Raw genomic sequence first — 25,791 nt, 5'->3', positions numbered from 1 at the left:
ATGAAAAGTAATGGGTCGCCTGTGTAACCCAGTCAGTTAAGCAGCTGACTCTTGATTTTGGCTCAGGTCATGATCTCACGATTGGTGAGTTCAAGCTCCTAGTCTGGCTCTGAGCTGACAGCACAGAGTCTGCTTGGGATTCTTTCTCTCCCTCTCTCTGCCCCTCACCTGCTCATGATCACCTGTGCTCTCTCTCTTTCTCTCTCTCTCTCTCTCAAAAATAAATAAACATTTTAAAAATTAAAAAAAAAAAAAACACCAGAAAGTCATGAGCAGTGTTCTTATTTTATGGGGACACTACCTGGACATTTAACAATGTAACTACTTTGAGTTCAGGTGTTACAGTTCCAGTACCTGGTGTAAACACACCTAACAAAATATAAGGTCCTAAATGCCAGATGACTTGGATCTGATTTTCTGATTTCTACTCAAAATACACTAATATTCATCATTAGATTTATCAGGAAACCTTATTTTGTGTTACAACCTGGGCCAATACCTTCCCTTCCCACTCACCTGATTTTCCAGGTGTGGTTAAACTGGTTATGCTTTCACCTGATTCAGTTTCTCCATATGGTTCTTCAGTTGTACCTGATTAATGAGATAATTGAAAATTATCTTTATGTGTTTCATTTTAGGAAAAACAAACCTACCACTATTTAAGTATATTTAAAATTTAGATGTTAATACTAAACCTAGAATATCTCTTAATCTTTTCTCCAAATATTTGGTGCTTGATTAATATAACAAGCTCATTATCATGATGAGTCTAAGCTAACTTGCATTGGAATACCAACAGATACCCGGGTAAGTCTTGACTGCTTGTTTCCCAGCAGTGGTGGTTATAGAGCCTGATGCTCCAGCTGTGCTTCCCCTGTCTGAACCTGTTGTAGCTCCCACTGACACTCTGGTTGCACCTGGTCAAAAATAAAAGCAGGAGGGATAAAAACATAAACTTCTTAAGAAGTCTGTGGACTCACTTCAAAACAATAATGTTCTACAAAGCTCCCATCTTTAGTAAACAAGTTGAGTTCTAAATATTCTAATTCTGACAAATGTATATAGTTCAAAAGTAGAAATCTGAACAAAATTAAAATTGCTTACAATAAATGGTCTATTTTCAGTGAACTTGACTTGCCTTCAGATGTGGTAACCTCATTCCTTAACATCCCAGTGGTTATCCCAGTTGATGATCCACTTGTCCCTGATCCTTCTGGTGATGGTCCAGTTGTCCCTGAAACTTCATATGATGGTCCAGTTGTTCCTGATGCTCCAGATGATGGTTGAGTTGTCCCTAAACCTAAAATAGCTGATGTAGTTGTCCTTGATTCTCCATTTGATGGTCCAGCTGTCACTGATCCTCCAGCTGGTGATGCAGTTGTCCTGGATCTTGCTGGCATAGCTGTATCTGAAACTAAAACAAGTAGTCTAGTTGCTCCTGCTCCTCTAGATGATATTCCAGTTATTCCTGGTGCTCCAGCTGATGGTCCAGATGTCTCTGAACCTATAACAGATGGGGCAGTTGTACCTGATCCTCCAGATGTTGATCCTGTGGTCACTGAACCTTCAGCTGATGGTCCAGTCCTCTGTGATGCTACAGATGGTTCAGTTATCCTTGAATTTACAACAGGTGGTCCAATTGTCTCTTCTCTTTCAGGTAATCTTACAGTTGTCCCTGATCCTTTAGTTGATGGTCTAATTGTCCTTGAATCACTGACTGATGATATAGCTGATCCTAATATTTCAATTGATTCAGTGGTCTGTAATCCTGATGATCCAGTTTTGGCTGATCCTTTGGTCGATGGCCCAGTTGTTCCTGGTTCTATAGCTGGTGGTACAGTTGTCCCTAATCCTTCAGATGATTGTGGAGTTGTCCCTGAACCTAAAATAGATGGTCCTGTTGTTCCTGATCCTCCAAAAGATGGCTGAGTGGTCCCTGCTGCCCCAAATCCTTGTACAGTTGTTCCTGCTTCTTCAATTAATTGTCCAGTTGTCTGTGATTCTCCTATGGATGGTCCAGTAGTCTCTGACCTTATAACAGAGGTTTCAGTTGTTTCTGATAATCCAGAAAATATTCCAGTTGTCCTTGATCCTTCAGCTGAAGTTCCACTTGTTCCTAACTCATGTAATGTTCTAGATGTCCCTGTAAATCCTGCTGATGGCAAAGATGTTCCTGATTCTACAACAGATGGTCCAGTTGTCCCAAATCCACCCATTGATTGTCCAGTTGTCTTTGATATACCAACTGATGATATACTTGTTCCTAATAGTTCAGATGGTGGTCCAGTGATGGATATATCTCCAGATGATGATCCACTTGTCCCAATCACTCCATATGATGGTTCAGTTGTGCCTGAACCTATAACGGATGGTCTAGTTACCCTTGATTCTTCAGATGATGGCAGGGTTGTCCCTGAACCAAAACTTGATGATCCTGTCATTCCTGACAATCCACTAGATGGTCTTGAGGTCTCTGATCCTAGGGCTGATTGTACAGTTGTCTTTGATTCTTCAGTTGATTGTTCAGTTGTCCATGATCCTACTATAGATGTTGCAGTAGTCTCTAACATTGCAACAGAGGTTTTGGTTGTTTCTGATACTCCAGCTAATGATCCAGTTGTCCTTGATCTGCTAGCTGATAGTCCTGTGGTCCCTGATCCTCTAGCTGCTGTTTCAGTTGTCCCTGATCCTAAAACTGGTGGTCCAGTTGATTCTGTCAATCCTGGTGCTGATGAAGGTATTCCTAATCCTACAACGGATGGTGCAGTTGTCCCTGATCCTCCAGTAGATGGTTGACTTGTCCTTGATATTCCAACAGAAGATCTAGTTGTTCTGAATACTTCAGTTGATGATCCAGTGGACCCAGATTCCCAGGATGACAGTCCACTTGTGACTGATCCTGTAGCAGATACTCCAGTAGAGCCCGACTTTACCGATAAAGGTCTAGTTGACCTTAATTTTTCAGAAGATGGTAAGGTCGTCCCTGAACCTAAAATAAATTGTCCTGTAGTTTCTGATCCTCCATGGAATAGTCCTGTAGTCCCTGACCCTCCAGATTCTAGACCTGTTGCCCCTGCTTCCTCAGCAGATTGTCCAGTTGTCTGTGTTCCTCCTATGGATGTACTCATAGTTGCTGAACTTACAATAGAGATTTCAGTTGTTTCTGATCTTCGAGAAAATGATTCAGTTGTCCCTGATCCTTTAGCTGATGGTCCAGTTGTTGCTAAACCAGCTGATGGTCCAGGTGTCCCTGCCAATCTTGATGGGAGAGATGTTCCTAATCCTACAGCAGATAGTCCAGTTGTCTCTAACACACCAGATGATAGTCCAGTTGTCCTAGATATACCAGGTGATGATCTAGTTGTTCCTAATTCTCCAGCTGATGGTCCAATTGTCCCTTTCACTTCAGATGATGGTCCAGTTATACCTGTCACTCCAGATGATGCCCCAGTTGTCTCTGAACCTACAACAGGCAGTCTAGTTGTCCCTGAAACCAAAACAGATTGTCCTGTTGTTTCTGATCCTTCATGGAATTGTCCTGTGGTCCCTGAACCTCCAGCTGTTGGTCCTATTGTCCCAGCTTCTTCAACAGATTTTCCAGTTGTCTGGATTCCTCCTATGTAGAGACCACTAGTACCTGAATTTATAATAGAGACTGATGTTGTTTCTGATCTTCCAGAAAATGATCCAGTTGTCCCTGCTCCTTCAGCTGATGGCCCAGTTGTTCCTAACCCATGTGACAGGCTAGATGTCCCTACCAATCCTACTGATGATACAGATGTTCCTAACTCTACAACAGATGGTCCTGCTGTCATCCCAGATCCACCCATTGATAATCCAGTTGTTTCTGATATACCAGCTGATGAACTAGTTGTTACTAATTCCTCAGCTGATGGTCCAGTTATTCCTGTCATTCCAGATAATGGTCCAATTATGCTTTCCACTCTAGATGATGGCACAGTTGTCCCTGAACCTACAACAAATCTTCCAGTTGTTCCTGACCCTCCTCGAAATGGTCCTGTTGTCCTTGCTTCTTTAGCTGACAGCCCAGTTGTCTGGATTCCTCCATTGTAGAGACCACTAGCACCTGAATTTACAGTAGAGGTTGCTGTTGTTTCTGATCTTCCAGTGAATGATCCAGTTGGCTCTGGACCAGACATCCCTGTCAATCCTACTGATGGTACAGATGTTCCTGATTCTACAAAAAATGGTCCTCTTGTCATTCTAGATCCACGTGTTGATGGTCCAGTTGTCTCTGATATACCAGCTGATGATCTGGTTGTTCCTAATACTTCAGATGATGGTCCAGTGGACTCAGATACTCCAGATGACAGTCCAGTTGTGGCTGATCCAGTAGCTGATACTCCAGTTGTGCCTGTCTTTACCAACGAAGATCTAGTTGTCCTTATTTCTTTAGAAGATGGTAAGGTAATCCCTGAACCTAAAGTAGATTGTTTTGTTGTTCCTGATCGTCCATGGAATGGTCCTGTGGTCCCTGATTCTCCAGCTCTTAGTTCTGTTGTCCCTGCTTCTTTGGCTGACAGTCCAGTTGTCTGTGATCCTCCTGTAAATGGACCAATAGTCTCTGAACTTACAACAGAGGTGGAAGTTGTTTCTGATATTCCAGAATATACTCCAGTTATTCCTGATCCTTCAGCTGATGATCCAGTTGTTGCTAATCCAGGTGATGGACCAGAGGTCCCTGTCAATCCTACTGATGGTACAGATATGCCTGATCCTACAAAAGATGGTCCTGTTGTAACCCCAGATAAACTCATTAATGCCCCAGTGTTCTCCGATATACCAGCTGATGATCTACTTGTTCCCAATTCCGTAGTTGATGATCCAGTTATTCCTGTCACTCCAGATGATGGTACAGTTGTTCCTGAACTGACAACAGATTTTCTTGTTGTTTCTGAACCTAAAACAGAATATACTGTTGTTCCTGATACTCCATGGAACAGTCCTGTGGTCCCTGAAGCTCCACCAGCTCGTTCTGTTATACCAGTTTCTTCAGCAGGTGGTCCGGTTGTATGAGATCCTCTTGTGGACAGACCAGTAATCCCTGCACTAACAACAGAGGTTTCAGTTGTTTCTGATATTCCAGCCAATGACTCAGTTGTCCTCAATATTACAGATGATTGTCCAGTTGTTACGAATGCAGGTGATGGACCATAGGTCCCTGTCAATCCTGTTGATGGTACAGATGTTCCTGATCCAACAACAGACATTACAGTTGTCCCTGAACCTCCAGAAAATAGACGAGTTGTACTTGATATATGGGTTGATGATCTAGTTTTACCAATTACTTCAGATGATGGTTCAGTGGACTCAGATACTCCAGATGACAGTGCAGTTGTGGCTGATCCTGTAGCCAGTACTCCAGTTGTGCTGGACTTTACCAATGAAGGTCTAGTTGTCCTTATTTCTTTAGAAGTTGGTAGAGTTTTCTCTGAACCTAAAACAGGTTGTCTTGTTGTTCCTGATCGTCCATGGAATGGTCCTGTGGTCCCTGATCCCCCAGTTGCTTGCTCTGTTGTCCCTGCCTCTTGGGCTGACAGTCTAGTTGTCTGTGATGCTCCTGTGGCTGTACTGGTAGTGCCTGAACTTACAATGGAGGTCACAGTGGTTTCTGACCTTCCAGCCAATGACTCAGTTGTCCTTGACCCTACAGATGATTGTCCAGTTGTTGCTAAACCAGGTGATGGACCAGAGGTACCTGTCAATCCTGCTGATGGGACAGATGTTTCTGATAGTACAACAGATGGTCCAGTTGTCCCTGACCCACCAGGCAATGGTCCTGTTGTACTTGATATACGAGTTGATGATCTAGGTGTTCTGAATACTTCAGATGATGGCTCAGTGGACTCAATTACACTAGGTGAGTGTCCAATTGTGGCTGATCCTGTAGCTGATATTCCAGTGGTGCTGGACTTTAGCAAGGAAGGTTTAGTTCTCCTTATTTCTTCAGATGATGGCCCAGTCGTCCATGAACTTAAAACGGATCGTCCTGTTGTTCCTGAACGTCCATGGAATGGTCCTGTGGTCCCTGATCCTCCAGCTGCTTGTTCTGTTGTCCCTGCCTCTTTGGCTGACAGTCCAGTTGTCTGTGATCCTCCTGTGGGTGGACTGGTAGTGCCTGAACTTACAATGGAGGTCGCAGTGGTTTCTGGTCTTTCAGCCAATGACTCAGGTGTCCTCGATCCTACAGATGACTGTCCAGTCGTTGCAAACCCAGGTGATGGACCTGAGGACTCTGTCAATCCTGCTGATGGGACAGATGTTCCTGATCCTACAACAGATGGTCCAGTTTTCCCTGACCCACCAGGCAATGCTCCAATTGTGCCTGCTGTACGAGTTGATGATCTAGTTGTTCTGAATACTTCAGATGATGGCTCAGGGGACTCAGATATTCCAGATGACTGTCCCGCTGTGGCTGATCCTGTAGCTGATATTCCAGTGGTGCTGGACTTTACCAATGAAGGTCTAGTTGTCCTTAATTCTTCAGATGATGGCCCAGTCGTCCATGAACTTAAAATGGATTCTCCTGTTGTTTCTGAACGTCCTTGGAATGGTCTTGTGGTCCCTGATCCTCCAGCTGCTTGTTCTGTTGTCCCTGCTTCTTTGGCTGACAGTCCAGTTGTCTCTGATCCTCCTGTGGATGGACTGGTAGTGCCTGAACTTACAATGGAGGTCGCAGTGGTTTCTGGTCTTTCAGCCAATGACTCAGGTGTCCTCGTTCCTACAGATGACTGTCCAGTCGTTGCAAACCCAGGTGATGGACCTGAGGACTCTGTCAATCCTGCTGATGGGACAGATGTTCCTGATCCTACAACAGATGGTCCAGTTTTCCCTGACCCACCAGGCAATGGTCCAGTTGTGCTTGATGTACGAGTTGATGATCTAGTTGTTCTGGATACTTCAGATGATGGCTCAGTGGACTCAGATACTCCAAATGACTGTCCAGTTGTGGCTAATCCTGTAGCTGATATTCCAGTGGTGCCTGACTTTACCAACAAAGGTCTCGTTGTCCTTATTTCTTTAGAAGTTGGTAAGGTCGTCCCTGAATGTAAAACAGGTTGTCTTGTTGTTCCTGATCGTCCATGGAATGGTCCTGTGGTCCCTGATCCTCCAGCTGCTTGTTCTGTTGTCCCTGCCTCTTTGGCTGACAGTCCAGTTGTCTGTGATCCTCCTGTGGGTGGACTGGTAGTGCCTGAACTTACAATGGAGGTCGCAGTGGTTTCTGGTCTTTCAGCCAATGACTCAGGTGTCCTCGTTCCTACAGATGACTGTCCAGTCGTTGCAAACCCAGGTGATGGACCTGAGGACTCTGTCAATCCTGCTGATGGGACAGATGTTCCTGATCCTACAACAGATGGTCCAGTTTTCCCTGACCCACCAGGCAATGCTCCAGTTGTGCCTGATGTACGAGTTGATGATATAGTTGTTCTGGATACTTCAGATGATGGCTCAGGGGACTCAGATAATCCAGATGACTGTCCCGCTGTGGCTGATCCTGTAGCTGATATTCCAGTGGTGCTGGACTTTACCAATGAAGGTCTAGTTGTCCTTAATTCTTCAGATGATGGCCCAGTCGTCCATGAACTTAAAATGGATTCTCCTGTTGTTTCTGAACGTCCTTGGAATGGTCTTGTGATCCCTGATCCTCCAGCTGCTTGTTCTGTTGTCCCTGCTTCTTTGGCTGACAGTCCAGTTGTCTCTGATCCTCCTGTGGATGGACTGGTAGTGCCTGAACTTACAATGGAGGTCGCAGTGGTTTCTGGTCTTTCAGCCAATGACTCAGGTGTCCTCGTTCCTACAGATGACTGTCCAGTCGTTGCAAACCCAGGTGATGGACCTGAGGACTCTGTCAATCCTGCTGATGGGACAGATGTTCCTGGTCCTACAACAGATGGTGCAGTTATCCCTGACCCACCAGACAATGGTCCAGTTGTGCTTGATGTACGAGTTGATGATCTAGTTGTTCTGGATACTTCAGATGATGGCTCAGTGGACTCAGATACTCCAAATGACTGTCCAGTTGTGGCTAATCCTGTAGCTGATATTCCAGTGGTGCCTGACTTTACCAACAAAGGTCTCGTTGTCCTTATTTCTTTAGAAGTTGGTAAGGTCGTCCCTGAATGTAAAACAGGTTGTCTTGTTGTTCCTGATCGTCCATGGAATGGTCCTGTGGTCCCTGATCCTCCAGCTGCTTGTTCTGGTGTCCCTGCCTCTTTGGCTGACAGTACAGTTGTCTGTGATCCTCCTGTGGGTGGACTGGTAGTGCCTGAACTTACAATGGATGTCGCAGTGGTTTCTGATCTTCCAGCCAATGACTCAGTTGACCTCGATCCTACAGATGACTGTCCAGTTGTTTCAAACCCAGGTGATGGACCAGAGGTGCCTGTCAATCCTACTGATGGGACAGATGTTCCTGATCCTACAACAGATGGTCCAGAGGTCCCCGAACCTGCAGAAAATCGGCCAGTTGTGCTTGATATACGAGTTAATGATCTAGTTGTTCTGAATACTTCAGATGATGGTTGAGTGGGCTCAGATACTCCAAATGACTGTCCAGTTGTGGCTGATCCTGTGGCCAATACTCCAGTCGTGCCTGACTTTACCAATGAAGGTCTCGTTGTCCTTATTTCTTTAGAAGTTGGTAAGGTCGTCCCTGAATGTAAAACAGGTTGACTTGTTGTTCCTGATCGTCCATGGAATGGTCTTGTGGTCCCTGATCTTCCAGCTGCTTGTTCTGTTGTCCCTGCTTCTTTGGCTAACAGTCCAGTTGTCTGTGATCCTCCTGTAGATGGACTTGTAGTGCCTGAAGTTACAATGGGGGTTGCAGTGGTTTCTGGTCTTCCAGCCAATGACTCAGTTGTCCTTGATCCTACAGACAGTTGTCCAGTTATTGCAAAACCAGGTGATGGACCTGAGGACTCTGTCAATCCTGCTGATGGGACAGATGTTTCTGATCCTACAACAGATGGTCCAGTTGTCCCTGAACCTCCAGAAAATAGGCCAGTTGTGCTTGATGTACGAGTTGATGATCTAGTTGTTCTGAATACTTCAGATGATAGCTCAGTGGACTCAGATATTCCAAATAACGGTCCAGTTGTGGCTGATCCTATTGATGATATTCCAGTTGTGCTGGACGTTACCAATGAAGGTCTAGTTGTCCTTAATTCTTCAGATGATGGCCCAGTCGTCCATGAACTTAAAATGGATTGTCCTGTTGTTCCTGAACGTCTATGGAATGGTCCTGTAGTCCCTGATATTGCAGCTGCTTGTACGGTTGTCCCTGCTTCTTTGGCTGACAGTCCAGTTGTCTGTGATCCTCCTGTGGATGGACTGGTAGTGCCTGAACTTACAATGGAGGTTGCAGTGGTTTCTGGTCTTCCATCCAATGACTCAATTGTCCTCGATCCTACAGATGATTGCCCAGTTGTTGCAAACCCAGGAGATGGACCTGAGGACTCTGTCAATCCTGCTGATTGTACAGATGTTCCTGGTCCTACAACAGATGGTCCAGTTGTCCCAGACCCACCAGAAAATAGGCCAGGTGTGCCTGATTTTTGAGTTGATGATCTAGTTGTTCTGGATACTTCAGATGTTGGCTCAGTGGACTCAGATAATCCAAATGACTGTCCAGTTGTGGCTGATCCTGTAGCTGATATTCCAGTGGTGCCTGACTTTACCAATGAAGGTCTCGTCCTTATATCTTTAGAAGTTGGTAAGGTCATCTCTGAATGTAAAACAGGTTGTCTTGTTGCTCCAGTTCGTCCATGGAATGGTCCTGTGGTTCCTGCTACTCCAGCTGCTTGATCTGTTGTCCCTGCTTCTTTGGCTGACAGTCCAGTTGTCTGTGATCCTCCTGTGGATGGACTGGTAGTGCCTGAACTTACAATGGAGGTCGCAGTGGTTTCTGATCTTCCAGCCAATGACTCATTTGTCCTCGATCCTACAGATGACTGTCCAGTTGTTGCGAACCCAGGTGATGGACCAGAGGCCTCTGTCAATCCTGCTGATGGGACAGATGTTCCTGGTCCTACAACAGATGGTCCAATTGTCCCTGAACCTCCAGGCAATGTTCCAGTTGTACTTGATTTTCGAGTTGATGATCTAGTTGTTCTGAATTCGTCAGATAATGGCTCAGTGGACTCAGATACTCCAGATGACAGTGCAGTTGTGGCTGATTCTGTGGCCAATACTCCAGTCGTGCCTGACTTTACCAACGAAGGTCTCATTGTCCTTATTTCTTTAGAAGTTGGTAAGGTCGTCCCTGAATGTAAAAAAGGTTGTCTTGTTGTTCCTGATCGTTCATGGAATGGTCCTGTGGTACCTGATCTTCCAGCTGCTTGTTCTGTTGTCCCTGCCCCTTTGGCTGACAATCCAGTTGTCTGTGATCCTCCTGTGGATGGACTTGTAGTGTCTGAAGTTACACTGGTGGTTGCAGTGGTTTCTGATCTTCCAGCCAATGACTCAGTTGTCCTTGATACTACAGACGATTGTCCAGTTATTGCGAACCCAGGTGATGGACCAGAGGTGCCTGTCAATCCTGCTGATGGGGCAGATGTTCCTGATCCTACAACAGATGGTCCAGTTTTCCCTGACCCACCAGGCAATGGTCTAGTTGTGCTTGACGTACGAGTTGATGATCTAGTTGTTCTGGATACTTCAGATGATGGCTCAGTGGACTCAGATACTCCAAATGACTGTCCAGTTGTGGCCGATCCTGTAGCTGATATTCCAGTGGTGCTGGACTTTACCAACGAAGGTCTCGTTGTCCTTATTTCTTCAGATGATGGCCCAGTCGTCCATGAACTTAAAATGGATTCTCCTGTTGTTTCTGAACGTCCTTGGAATGGTCCTGTGGTCCCTGATCCTCCAGCTGCTTGTTCTGTTGTCCCTGCTTCTTTGGCTGACAGTCCAGTTGTCTCTGATCCTCTTGTGGGTGGACTGGTAGTGCCTGAACTTACAATGGAGGTCGCAGTGGTTTCTGGTCTTTCAGCCAATGACTCAGGTGTCCTTGTTCCTACAGATGACTGTCCAGTCGTTGCAAACCCAGGTGATGGACCTGAGGACTCTGTCAATCCTGCTGATGGGACAGATGTTCCTGATCCTACAACAGATGGTCCAGTTTTCCCTGACCCACCAGGCAATGGTCCAGTTGTGCTTGATGTACGAGTTGATGATCTAGTTGTTCTGGATACTTCAGATGATGGCTCAGTGGACTCAGATACTCCAAATGACTGTCCAGTTGTGGCTGATCCTGTAGTTGATATTCCAGTGGTGCTGGACTTTACCAACGAAGGTCTCATTGTCCTTATTTCTTCAGATGATGGCCCAGTCGTCCATGAACTTAAAATGGATTCTCCTGTTGTTTCTGAACGTCCTTGGAATGGTCCTGTGGTCCCCGATCCCCCAGCTGCTTGTTCTGTTGTCCCTGCTTCTTTGGCTGACAGTCCAGTTGTCTCTGATCCTCCTGTGGATGGACTGGTAGTGCCTGAACTTACAATGGAGGTCGCAGTGGTTTCTGGTCTTTCAGCCAATGACTCAGGTGTCCTCGTTCCTACAGATGACTGTCCAGTCGTTGCAAACCCAGGTGATGGACCTGAGGACTCTGTCAATCCTGATGATGGGACAGATGTTCCTGGTCCTACAACAGATGGTCCAGTTTTCCCTGACCCACCAGGCAATGATCCAGTTGTGCTTGATGTACTAGTTGATGATCTAGTTGTTCTGGATACTTCAGATGATGGCTCAGTGGACTCAGATACTCCAAATGACTGTCCAGTTGTGGCTGATCCTGTAGCTGATATTCCAGTGGTGCTGGACTTTACCAATGAAGGTCTAGTTGTCCTTAATTCTTCAGATGATGGCCCAGTCATCCATGAACTTAAAACGGATCGTCCTGTTGTTCCTGAACGTCCATGGAATGGTCCTGTGGTCCCTGATCCCCCAGCTGCTTGTTCTGTTGTCCCTACCTCTTTGGCTGACAGTCCAGTTGTCTCTGATCCTCCTGTGGATGGACTGGTAGTGCCTGAACTTACAATGGAGGTCGCAGTGGTTTCTGGTCTTTCAGCCAATGACTCAGGTGTCCTCGATCCTACAGATGACTGTCCAGTCGTTGCAAACCCAGGTGATGGACCTGAGGACTCTGTCAATCCTGATGATGGGACAGATGTTCCTGGTCCTACAACAGATGGTCCAGTTTTCCCTGACCCACCAGGCAATGATCCAGTTGTGCTTGATGTACTAGTTGATGATCTAGTTGTTCTGGATACTTCAGATGATGGCTCAGTGGACTCAGATACTCCAAATGACTGTCCAGTTGTGGCTGATCCTGTAGCTGATATTCCAGTGGTGCTGGACTTTACCAATGAAGGTCTAGTTGTCCTTAATTCTTCAGATGATGGCCCAGTCATCCATGAACTTAAAACGGATCGTCCTGTTGTTCCTGAACGTCCTTGGAATGGTCCTGTGGTCCCTGATCCCCCAGCTGCTTGTTCTGTTGTCCCTACCTCTTTGGCTGACAGTCCAGTTGTCTCTGATCCTCCTGTGGATGGACTGGTAGTGCCTGAACTTACAATGGAGGTCGCAGTGGTTTCTGGTCTTTCAGCCAATGACTCAGGTGTCCTCGATCCTACAGATGACTGTCCAATCGTTGCAAACCCAGGTGATGGACCAGAGGACTCTGTCAATCCTGATGATGGGACAGATGTTCCTGGTCCTACAACAGATGGTGCAGTTATCCCTGACCCACCAGACAATGGTCCAGTTGTGCTTGATGTACGAGTTGATGATCTAGTTGTTCTGGATACTTCAGATGATGGCTCAGTGGACTCAGATACTCCAAATGACTGTCCAGTTGTGGCTGATCCTGTAGCTGATATTCCAGTGGTGCGGGACTTTATCAATGAAGGTCTAGTTGTCCTTATTTCTTCAGATGATGGCCCAGTCGTCCATGAACTTAAAACGGATTGTTCTGTTGTTCCTGAACGTCCATGGAATGGTCCTGTGGTCCCTGATCCTCCAGTTGCTTGTTCTGTTGTCCCTGCTTCTTTGGCTGACAGTCCAGTTGTCAGTGATCCTCCTGTGGATGGACTGGTAGTGCCTGAACTTACAATGGAGGTCGCAGTGGTTTCTGGTCTTCCATCCAATGACTCAATTGTCCTCGATCCTACAAATGACTGTCCAGTTGTTGCAAACCCAGATGACTGACCAGAGGTCCCTTTCAATCCTGCTGATGGTACAGATGTTCCTGGTCCTACAACAAATGGTCCAGTTGTCCCTGACCCACCGGACGATAGTCTAGTTGTGCTTGATATACCAGCTGATGATCCAGTTGTTCCTAATTCTCCAGCTGGTGGTTCAATTTTCCCTGTCACTCTAGTAGATTGTCCAGGTATACCCATCACTCCAGGTGATATTCCACTTGTTCCTGAACTTACAACTGATGGTCTAGTTGTCTCTGAACCTAAAACAGATTGTTCTGTTGTTCCTGGTACTCCAGGGAATGGTTCTGTGGTCCCTGATCCCTCAGATGTTGGTCCTATATTCCTTGTCTCTTCAGGTGATAGTACAGTTGTATGGATTCCTCCTATGTAGGGACCACTAGTTCCTGAACTTACAATAGCAGTTGCCGTTCTTCCTGAATTTCCCGCAAATGATCCAGTTGTTTCTGCTCCTTCAGCTGATGGCCCAGTTGTTACTAACCCAGGTGATGGGCCAGATATCTTTGTCCAACCTACTGATGGTACAGATGTTTCTGACCCTACAACAGATGGTCCTTCTGTCATCCCAGATCTACCCGTTGATAGTCTAGTTGTTTCTGATATACCAGCTGGTGATCTAGTTGTCCCTAATACCTCAGCTGATGGTCCAGTGGTGTCTGAATCTCCAGATGATGATCTCATGGTCTCTGTGTGTCCAGGTAATGGTCTGGTTGTCTCTGAACCTAAAACAGATGGTCTAGTGGTCCCTGATTCTTCAGATAATGGGTGAATTGTCCTTGAAACAAAAACAGATGACACTGATGTTCCTGATCCTCCAATGAATTGCCCTGTTGTCCCTGATCCTCTAGCTTCTTGCCCAGTTGTTCCTGCATCTTTAGTTGACCATCCCATTGTCTGTGATCCTCTTACAGGTGTTTCGGTAATCCCTAATGTTATAACAAAGGTTTTTGTTGTTTCTGATCCTTCAGCTAATGTTCCAGTTTCTCCTGATGCTCCCGCTGACAGTGTTGTGGTCCCTGATCCTCTAGCTGCTGTTCCAGTTGTCTCTGGTCCCCCAATTGATGATCCAGTTGACCCTGTCAATCTTGTAGATGATGTAGATTTTACTAATCCTGCAATAGGTGCTGTAGTTGTTTGTGATACTTTTGTTGATGGTCCAGTTGTTCCTAACCCAAATGATGATCCAGATGTCCCTGTTAATCCTACTGATGTTACTGATGTTCCTGATTCTGTTCCTGAACGTCCAGTTATCCCTGACCTTCCAGTTGATGGTCCAATTGTCCTTGACATACCAGATGATGATCTAGTTGTTCCTAATTCTCCAGATGATGGTCCAATTGTCCTTTTCACTCCAGATGATGCTCTGGTTGTCCCTGAACCTACAAAAAATAGTCTACTTGAAGGTATAGTTGTTCCTGGACCTACAACAGATGGTCTGGTTGTCCCTGAACCTAAAAGAGATTGTCCTGTTTTTCCTGATCCTCCATGGAATGGTCCTGTGGTCCCTGAACCTCCAGCTGTTGGTCCTGTTGTCCCAGCTTCTTCAGCAGATTGTCCAGTCATCTGTGATTTTACTGTGTAGGGACCAGCAGTCCCTGAAATTACAACAGGGGTTACTGTTGTTCCTGAATTCCCAGCAAATGATCCAGTTGTCCCTGCTCCTTTAGCTGATGGCCCAGTTATTCCTAACCCATGTGATAGGTCAGATGTCCCAGTCAATCCTACCGATGATACAGCTGTTCCTGATTCTACAAAAAATGGTCCTGTTGCCATCCCAGATCCAACTGTTGATGGTCCAGTTGTTTCTGATATACCAGCTGATGATCTTGTTGTTCCTAATGCTTCAGATGATGGTTCAGTGGACTCAGACACTCCAGATGACAGTCCACTTGTGGCTGATCCTGGAGTCAATACTGCAGTTGTACCTGACTTTACCAATGAAGGTCTAGTTGTCCTTATTTCTTTAGAAGTTGGTAAGGTCATCCCTGAACTTAAAACAGATTGTCTTGTTGTTCTTGATCGTCCATGGAATGGTCCTGTGGTCCCTGATATTCCAGCTGCTTGTTCTGTTGTCCCTGCTTCTTTGGCTGACAGTCCAGTTGTCTGTGATCCTCCTGTGGATGGACTGGTAGTGCCTGAACTTACAATGGAGGTTGCAGTGGTTTCTGATCTTCCAGCCAATGACTCAGTTGTCCTCGATCCTACAGATGATTGTCCAGTTGTTGCAAACCAAGGTGATAGACCAGAGGTCCCTGTCAATCCTGCTGATGGTACAGATGTTCCTGATCCTACAACAGATGGTCCAGTTGTCCCTGACCCACCAGACAATAGTCCAGTTGTGCTTGATATACCAGATGCTGATTTAGTTGTTCCTAATACTTCAGCTGTTGGTCCTGTAGTATCTGAATCTCGAGATGATGATTTAGTTGTTCTTGTCACTCCAGATGATGTTCCAATTGTCCCTGAACCTAAAACAGATGTAGTTGTTCCTAATCCTTCAGATGTGTGAGTTGTCCCTAAACCCAGAACAGGTGTTTCTGTTTTTTCTGATTCTTCAGTGGATGGTCCTGTAGTCCCTGATCCTCCAGCTGCTAGTCCACTTGTCTGGGCTTCTTCACCTGATTGTTCAGTTGTCTGTGATCCTCCTATGGATGGTCCAGTATTTCCTGACTTTAGAACAGAGCTTTCAGTTGTTTGTGATACTCCAGCAAGTAATGTAGTTGTCCCTGATCCTTCAGCTGATGGTCCAGGTGTTGTTAACCCAAGTGATGGTTCAGTTGCTCCTGTCAATCCTTCTGATGGTACAGATGTTCTTGAATCTACAACAGATGGTTCAGTTGTCTCTGATCCTTTAACTGATGATCTTGTTGTTGCTGATCCTCCCAGTGATGGTCCTGTTTTCCCTGTCACTACAGATGACAATACAGTTGTCCCTGATCCTTCAGCTGATATTCTAGTTGTCCCTGATCTTCCCTCAGATGGCCCAGTTGTTCCACCTCCTTCAACATAGTGTCCAGTTGTTCCTGTAAAAATAAATAGTAAAAATACAATTTTGTTTATAAGATATATCGTGGGATTTTTGTTGTTGTTGTTAAACTAGGAGCTTTCTCCACTATAGCTTTCAAGGCATCTTCATGGGCACCACCAGATTTCATACCTTTTATTCTACAGTGTAACTTCTTCCTGTTTATTCATCTAGCAGTACTTTACTGGGTATCTTGTGTGGTATTGTATAAGTTCTCAGAAACATATAAATATTACTCATTTTACCATTGGAACTACCCTATGGCATATATAGTACTACTTTCCCTTTTTATAGAGTAGAAACTAAAGCAAATATAGTTGAAATAGCTTTTCAAAAATGATGTAGCTAGTAATTAGAGAGTTCTCAGTTTCATGAAGCATTCCTAGTTGAATGGGAGAGACATACAGACACATAAATTAAGTTATATACAAACAAACAAATCCACACACAAGAAAAGTGTCAAAGCACTAACATAAAGTGAGGTAATACTGACCAACTGGGATTCTTTTTAGACTGCTTGGATAACAGACCTCTCTGAAAAAATGTCTTTTATTTTGAGATATGACAAAAACGCAGAAAACTATGTGAAACTCTAGGGAAATAGAACTCAGGCAGTGGGAACAGCTAGGGCAAAAGCCATAAGCCTGAAATGAACTATTTGTGCTAGAGAAGCAAAAGTAGAAGGTGAATATATTTGGAAAATTGGAAGTTACAGGGAGGACATGCCAACAACTTAGCATCACCCAGAATACTCTGATATGAGACCCTTATATCAAGAATTCCACTAAGGGAACAGATGAGGTTGGAAACCTTGGATTTGTTGAGACATGGATCTACACAGTAGTGTGTATGTATGGTGCCTATTTACATCAAAGCTTCATTACTTGGGCTAGCAGCAAATAACCTACTGCCTACCATATCTTCAATCCTTCTGGAAGGTTCTCTTTCATAGAACCTGTTGTTTTATTTTGTTAATAAAAGTAAAGCCTCTGAATCCTTTACCAGATTGGGAACTCTTATTCATCATTTCACATATTCAACAGATATCCACCAGATATTTATTAAGTCAGGCACTAAGCTAGGCACTGGGAATGCAAATGTAAACTAGCATAGGCAAGGTAACAAGACCTTTCTCTAGTTTTGATAGTAATTCACCATTGTACTAGACAGTGGCTGTCTAGTAATGGAAAATGACTGGATGAAGATTCAATCATCTAGGCCCTGTTTTAGCCTCCAAACATATTCACCTATGACTAAAGTAAACACGTTGATTTTTTAATTTATAAAATGTGAATAATCACTAATATATTGTCAATTGCACTAGGTGGTTATATGATTCGAGTAAGTGAATATATGTGAAAACACTTTGTCCATCTTATACTTAGTATAATTTTATGTGATTATCATTTTTATTTTTTGCTAAAACAGGTTAAGATGACTTACAAATAATGTTATACAATAGTAAATGACTACCTCATATCTTTATTTCATTTAATAAGTTGTATTCAATATATCCAGTAAAAAACAAAGTATAAAAACAGTTTTATTTTACCAATTAAATTTTTAAGCACTTTTTTTTCCTATTTCATGAGAAATATTTACCAGTCCCCTTTCTTTCTCTCTTTCTTTTTTTTCTCCTCTCTGGTCCGTATCTTTGATCCTTTGGAACGAGTTAAATATTATGAAACACAAACATTGTTTAGTAAGGTGTGGCTATACCCACTGCATATTGCATACCCTCATTGTATATTTTCCTGTAAGGTGAGTTTTGAGCAAATGAGGTATGTAGAGTCATGTCCTATTAGCAAATTCTAGAAAAGAAGAATTTTTTAAACCAAAGTGTGGAGATTTTAAGTAGCAAACTATTTGCTGAATGTTTAGACAATTCAGAAGGCAATGTTACTGAATATTCTTAGGAAAGGGAAAGCTGTTCATCAAGGTTCTAGATAATTTTTCTATTCATAATGAACTTATAAAGAAATATATTAATATTTTAAATCATGACTTTTTTAATACTAAAGAACCATGACATTTTTCTAATACTAAAGATAGCGGGTTTTTGAAAATAGATTGCAAAAAGAAAAATTCTAACTTGAACATCCCTGTTGATGGCTGAGAATCATTTAATATCCAGAAGCCTATTATTCAACAAAGAAAAGAATTTATTGAACTCTTAAATATTTCTGTTATGGGAAAATCATATTATCAAGCAATGAAATGCAAAAACACTATTATTTAGTACTTTTATATTTATATTTGTTTGTTGTATAAGTGATTTTTTGTAGAGCCACTCAAACCTTAGATGAAGAAATGTAACTAACTGGATGAGGAAACATCCCTAACTCAAAAGCAACATTTAAGGACCAAATATGAGATGAAATGTTAGATGGTTACTATTACATTTTTAATTAACTCAGTTATAGTTGTATCCGGTAACATTCCAGTGATTTCTGCATTGGCCATGCATTCCAGTGACATCTGCATTGGCCACATCAGATTCAAAATGCTGCATTAGTCTTGTTTAGTAACGGGGAACACCTGAACTGTCAGATCACTGTCACACTGTCATGTGTTGTTCTGAAAACCCAACAGTGCACAAATAATGAACAACAAAAAATGTAATGGCAATCTTTCTAAGTGATTCACATAATATTTGAATTGTAGTGCGCCAATTTTTAAGCAGGAAGGATTTCCAACTAAAATAAACATTCTACTGACTGGTCTTTTATAAACAAGTTTCTACATTGACAGATTTTTGTGACTTTTTGTATTTAGCTAATCTCACCTAGTTTATCTGAAGAGCTTGTAGTACCACTGCGGGGTGACCCAGGTTTATTTTCATCTCTACTAGTTGTAATACCGGATGTTCCAGTTGTACCTGCTATAAAGGAAAAATGGATTGGGTTCATTCCCAGAATATCTTAAGCTATGAGATCACCAAATCTGACTTAAATGAACTTCCAACAAAAGATTACCAAAATATTTGTTTTTCTTTTTAAAAAAAATGTTTTAAACATTTATTTATTTTTGAGACAGAGAAAGAGCATGAACAGGGGAGGGGCAGAGAGAGAGGGAGACACAGAATCCGAAATAGGCTCCAGGCTCTGAGCTGTCAGCGCAGAGCCCGATGCGAGGCTCGAACTCATGGACCGTGAGACTATGACCTGGGCTGAAGTCAGACACTTAACTGACCGAGCCACCCAGGTGCCCCTCTGTTTTTCTAGATCAATGATATTACCCTGTATACATTTTCAAAGACGTGCTTTGACATACATTTATTTATTTTTTCACTGGATTCTCATCACAATCCCACTCAATAAATTACATTCCCATTTTTTACTGATAAGAAAACTGAAGTTACAGATGTTAAGTGATTCATTCACTTAATTGCATGAATTGCATGATACTAGTTCTAGGAAAAGTATTGACATTTGAATACTGCTCAGGCAGGCTGTTTATTCGGGATTTTTTTTCTTCCCATCTGAAATGGTTATTGAAAATTTATCAAATGTATTTTTAGCCTGTATGTAGTTTTTTTATTTCTCTTAGCTCTATTAGTATGAACCATAAATATATATAATTTTTTGAGAGAGAGAGAGAGAGCAGGGGAGGGACAGAGAGAGAGAGAGAGAGAGAATCCCAAGCAGGCTCCGCACTGTCAGCACAGAGCCTAACGTGGGGCTTGAGCTCAGGGGCTCAAACACATGAACAGTGAGATCATGGCCTGAGCCAAAATCAAGAATTGAATTTTTAACCAAGTGAGCCACCCAGGTGGCCCTAGTATGAACTATATCTAGCGGACTTCCTAATTTTGAAAAAAAATTCACCAAAACTTAATAGAAACTATTTTTAAACATTATTTTAGTGTGCTTTTGGATTCCAATTTCAGCCATTTGTCATTTGCTATGCACTCTTAAATTGCTCCCTTTTTTTTTTTTTTTGCTTCTTTATTTCTATTTTGATAGGTTCTATTTTCACAGTAACACTTTTATATAATCCCATGAGCACACTCCCAATTTTCTTTCAGGTAGTATCTATTGTTTCTCAACAAATAATAATAATTATTATATACTTATTATTATGTAATTATTATTATTAATATAAGTATTATTATTTCTTCTTCCCTTCTCTTCTTCTTCTGTGCTTTCCACTTTAGATACCATTTTCTTTCTTAATATTCATTGTTTTTACTTCTTTAATAAATGTGAACTTACCTGGCTCATGGACTTTAAATAATTTGACTACTATCTAATCAATAAGACTATCTCATCTTCCTTCTTATTCCTATCTATCTATTTATTAATATGATATTTTTAGTTGGTTAAATATGTGACATTTATGTATTTTTATTCAGCCTTTCTTTCAACTTTTGTTCTAATTTTAGAGCTATAGTTAAAAATAGTGCCCTCTATAGGGGCACCTGGGTGGCTCAGTTGGTTAAGCAACTGGCTCTTGGTTTCAGCTCATGATCTCATGGTTTGTGAGTTTGAGCCCTGTGTCGGGTTCCTGGCTCTGTGCTGACAGTGAGGAGCTTGCTTGGAATTCTCTTTCTCCCTCTCTCTCTCTCTCATTCTCTCTCTCTCTCTCTCCCCCTCCCCCATGAGTATTCTCTCTCTCTCTTTCAAAATAAGTAAACTTTACAATTCTTTTTTTTTTTTTTAACTTTTGTTTACTTTTGAGAGACAGAGCACAAGCAGTTGAGGGGCAGAGAGGGAGACACAGAATCCGAAGCAGGCTCCAGGCTCTGAGCTGTCAGCACAGAACCCAACAAGGGGCCTGAACTCACAAACAGCGAGATCATGACCTGAGCCGAAGTCCAATGCTTAACCAACTGAGCCACCCAGGTGCCCCAATAAATAAACTTTAAAAGGAAATTGTGCTATAACTTTTGGTCATTTTCAAAGCATCTCTTTGTTGCTTAATGCACTCACTCTACAGTGATTTTATTATGAAGGGCTCCATGGGTGTATATTTCTCTGAATTCCTTCATGTTTTCAAGTATTTCCCAATAGTTTGATACTTGAATTACATTTAGCTCGATTTAAAAACATTTAGCCTACATTTCTCTTCCTTGAGTTTCTTAATGATCCTACTTTATCTCACTAAGCCTGATACCAACCTGAATTTCTTCCATTTTAAAAGACTTTCTTTTTGCCTCAAGGTCCAGAGACTGTATCTTTCAAATCTGACAGTTTTCTAAAATAACTCACTAAATTGACCATTCAGGATTAATTCTTCCTGATATATGGAAGATCCTTTCAACATGTAAATTTAGGATTTCCCTTTTAATTACGGGACACTTGTCCTGACTTACAGTTTTACACATTGTTTCATTGTTTTTTCTTCTTCAGAAACTGAAATATATATATATATACATATATATATATATATATATATGTATATATATATATATATATAGGATATTTTTTTCTATTTCCTGCAACTATGTCTTTCTCTGATCCACTTTATTATTTTTTAAGTCTGAAATATTTTGGGGGATCTTTCCAATTCTGTCTTCTGCCTCTCCTGCTATGATTTCAATATCATGTATATTCTCTTTTGGGTAGCTTGTAACTTGGTGCTTATTTTTAAGATAATTTTTTTTCCAATATTACTCCTGAGTTTTCATCAGTTCCAATTTAACCTCTTCCTACTGTTTATCTATTTTTACCCTCAAGTTTCATAATTTATAGTTCTGACACCTATATCTGCAGTTTATTTCTTAATTTAAATTCTGTTTCCTCTGTTTCGTGACTAGATTTTTAGAATTTGCTTGCTGTTGCTGAAAATTGTTCAAAATGTATATGAGTGAATAGCTTTATATAGATATTAGCATTTTCTTTTTCTTTTTCATGTTTTTTTGTATTGGATTTTCTTGAAACAATGATGGCAGGAGATCCTATGCAGTAGGGACAGAGAGGCTTTTGCAATGGCTCACCAGATTTTGCAGATCAGGAGCTTCATCTTAGGTTGTTTATGGTGAAGGGAAGCTTCTTCTTTATTTATTTTTTAAAGTTTATTTATTTATTTTGAGAGAGAGAGAGAGAGAGAGAGAGAGAGAGAGAGAGAGAGAGAGAGAGAATCCCAAGCAGGCTCCATGCTGTCAGTGCAGAGCCTGATGTGGGGTTTCAACTAATGAACCATGAGATCACGACCTGAGCCGAAATCAAGAGCTGGATGTTCAACCCAGGCACCCCGAGAAACTTCTTTTTAATTGGCTTCTTTCCTTTGTCTGTCTTCTAATTCTTTTTTTTTTTAATTTTTTTTTTTTTAACGTTTATTTATTTTTGAGACAGAGAGAGACAGAGCATGAACGGGGGAGGGTCAGAGAGAGAGGGAGACACAGAATCTGAAACAGGCTCCAGGCTCTGAGCTGTCAGCACAGAGCCCGATGCGGGGCTCAAACTCACGGACTGCGAGATCATGACCTGAGCCGAAGTCGGCTGCTCAACCGACTGAGCCACCCAGGCGCCCCTGTCTGTCTTCTAATTCTTAATTACTATCCTGTTTTCTTGAGGTTCTCAGCTTTAAATATTTCTCTTTTTTCTTTGACACCCAGGCTGCAAGGATTCTTCTACCTTCCAGTGCCCTTCCCTTGCCTTCACACAGTCTAGTGCCTTCTCATGGTTCTATGACTGCCAGTCCTCATTCCATGAACTCTCCAATCTTATTTCTTTCAACTCCACATCCACAAGAGCTCTGACTTGTGAGGTCTCAGATCTTCTCTCAGTAGTCTCCATTCAGGGTATGGCCCTTTCCCTCCAGGGATAAATCCTAGTTGATGCTCTCTATGTTCTTCCACTATTAAGCACTTCTTTATATTCCCCTTTCTTCTTGGATGCCCTGACCTGAATCTCAGCTCCACTATGAGCCCCAGAGTCATCTTTCCCAGTCATTGAAGTCTTAGTCTCCTCTCTCCTTCTAACCACTCTAGGTGTGGGCTCTGTGATATTTATGGTTTGTAGAAGGAAGTGTGTGTAGATCTAATGTATGCAGCCAACATTTTCCTGACTCCTTTTTCCCCATTGGGTCTTTGAGTGTAAATGCTACTCAATTCTAAGATCATAAAAGCAAATTAAAAACCAGGTTAGTCCAGATCACACCCTGCTGAGGAAGGTATGGTTGAACACAGCTGGAAAGTCAGGACCAGCGTTGTCTGCTTTCCCAGGACTTGGAGTTCTAGTGCCTGCTTCCCCAGGGGTGTTGTCACCTCTGGTTCTGGAAGTGGCTTTAGGCAATACCCTAGGCATGGCTTAATTTTACAATAGAAAGAAGAATTAGGTAATTAAAATATGAAATGGATAATCTTTTGAGAATGGCTTATATAAGGACAAATGAAAATTTAAAACAAAAGGCTTAATTCTTTCTGGTGAAAGTAAGGAAAGAGACTTTCCCTTTGCTTAGAACACAAATTTGTAATTTTAGGTTTTTTTCTCTTTGAAATGTGTGTAAACCTTCAAAACATCTAAATAGGCCTAATGACCTAGGTCATTCTAGGTCTTTCTCAAGGACCTGGGGGCTCTTTGAAATGTAAACATCAAGGGAGATAGTACCCTTATCTCCCTCTAGTTATAAAACTTCCTCTTGTCAAGTGGCTCAGTTGCTAAGTGTCAGACTTTGGCTCAGGTCATGATCTCAGTTCTTGGGTTTGAAGCCAGTCTGGGGCTCTGTGCTGACAGCTTGGAGCCTGCTTCAGATTCTGTGTCTCCCTCTCTCTTTGCCCTCCCTTGCTGGTGCACTCTTTCTCTCTCTCAAATAAACTCAAAAATAAATAAACATTAAAAAAAAAAACAAAAAACCTTCCTTCTTCAAGACTGGAGTTAATTTTCTCCTGTATAAAATCAACTAACCAAATTGTTATCCCAACTACTAAGTGAATTTAAGATGAACTATGTATAATAAATGGGGTTTTAAGGTCCTCTTACTTGAGAACTAGGAATAATTTTTCTTAAGAATATGTATGTAAAGGGCTGTCTGCTTGGTGAGATTCCTTTCTGTTTTTACAATCTCTTAGTAAATTGTCTGTAATTTGCATCACTTTCTAGTTTAAGGCTCATTCAATTATAAAACTGTTTTCTTTCTCTACTACCTTTATGGACTGGGTGTCTGGGCTGAGAGAAGATTTTGTTTTCAAACATATTACCCCAACAATTGAAATATGACTGTTGTTATTCCCATGAAATTGAATATATCTCTAAAATTCCCCCCAACTCACTTATGTTTTGAGTTTTTGCTTGTAAAAGTGTATAGATATAGTACACTGATCATAATATCATATAATGTTCAAACTAGAATAATCCTGTTGTTTTTAACCCTATCTAATCAGTTCTCTTACTAGAATTTCCTCTTGAGTTCCCACTCCAATGCTTGTCACTGAACATTTCTTTGATATTGACTATTTTCTGTCTTACATGGTATTTGCCTTTGCATGTATATAAATATTCATTTCTCCTGCTCAAAAAACAAGTTCTAAGAAAATAAGTACATTACTATTCTCCTGTGTTCTCTGGAGCATCAGTCTGATGCTCTGTGTGACATCAGTCTGATGTTACATACACAACAAATAGCTCTTGATTTATTTCTGATCTTCTTCAGTTTTGACATTACACAAATAATGATAATTAAATTCTTCAGGAAGCTTTGTCTCTGTAAAAATCGTAAGTAAAGAAATCACATTTCTCTTGTCTGGATTCATTCTGATTATGTTCATTCAGTACCTGAGGCTCGGGAAGTGTTTTCACCAACAGTTCCAGCGGTGGCTGCATTCTCCCCTTCAGTTGTTCCTAATTGAGAAGAACAATGGTGCTCAGTCCACAGTGGGGTTGCCCGATTTAGCAAATGATAACACAAGACATCCAGTTAAATTGGAATTCCAGATAAACAACAATCATCCCAATGGGACATACTTATAACAAAGTATTCTTTATTTATGTGAAATTCAAATTTAAATGACATCCTGTGTTTTCACCTGGAAATTCTAGTCTGCATCGATGGTTGTAATGAAAATGCCCAAGCTACTCATATTCATTTGTCCTAAAATAACAGCCATTAAAACTATAGCCATTGCTAAATTCATTTAAATGTCTCATAAAAACCTGAGGTCTCAGCTAAGCTCATGATGGAGCACCACCAAAATGCCCAGGTGAGCCTGTGCCTTGTCTGCTGAATTCCCAGCTGGGCTGCTATCAGTGAAAGGTCATCTAGTTGTGATGCCATCACCAGTTCCAGTGGTAGTTCCAACAGGTTCTCCTGTTACACTTGATAAACACAGTACTGGGACAGCATGTACATTACTGTAGCTTTAATCTAGTACTTTGGCATTTTTGAAGGGAAGATTTGGAGAAACCAGAAAAAAAATATCATACTGAAAACTTATTTCTTTTTGTACCATTCAACATCCTTCTTGGGCATTCGATTAACTAAAACAAGTTAAATCAGCAGGGTTCTGACAAAAGACTCTTCTGTTTTGTTTGGGGGATTTTGTTTTGTTTTTACAAAAACCATGGTCTCTGAATGACATTCTCTACT

General features: G+C 42.0%; 1 protein-coding gene across 1 annotated transcript in view; it reads right to left on the bottom strand.

The window, feature by feature from the left end:
- Positions 1-25,791, bottom strand: part of MUC19 (mucin 19, oligomeric) — a 139,253-nt gene that overhangs the window by 31,725 nt on the left and 81,737 nt on the right. Inside the window, exons 49-53 of the mRNA XM_042948292.1 lie at positions 24,981-25,046; positions 19,049-19,144; positions 1,139-16,261; positions 804-917; positions 517-591 (exon numbers count right to left, since the gene is read on the bottom strand). Of these exons, the coding sequence (XP_042804226.1) occupies positions 517-591; positions 804-917; positions 1,139-16,261; positions 19,049-19,144; positions 24,981-25,046 (15,474 nt within the window). The remainder of the gene's footprint in view (positions 1-516; positions 592-803; positions 918-1,138; positions 16,262-19,048; positions 19,145-24,980; positions 25,047-25,791) is intronic.

Source organism: Panthera leo, chromosome B4, assembly GCF_018350215.1.
Source record: "Panthera leo isolate Ple1 chromosome B4, P.leo_Ple1_pat1.1, whole genome shotgun sequence".
Classification (NCBI taxonomy): Eukaryota; Metazoa; Chordata; class Mammalia; order Carnivora; family Felidae; genus Panthera; species Panthera leo.
This window is presented reverse-complemented; position numbering and strand designations above follow the sequence as displayed.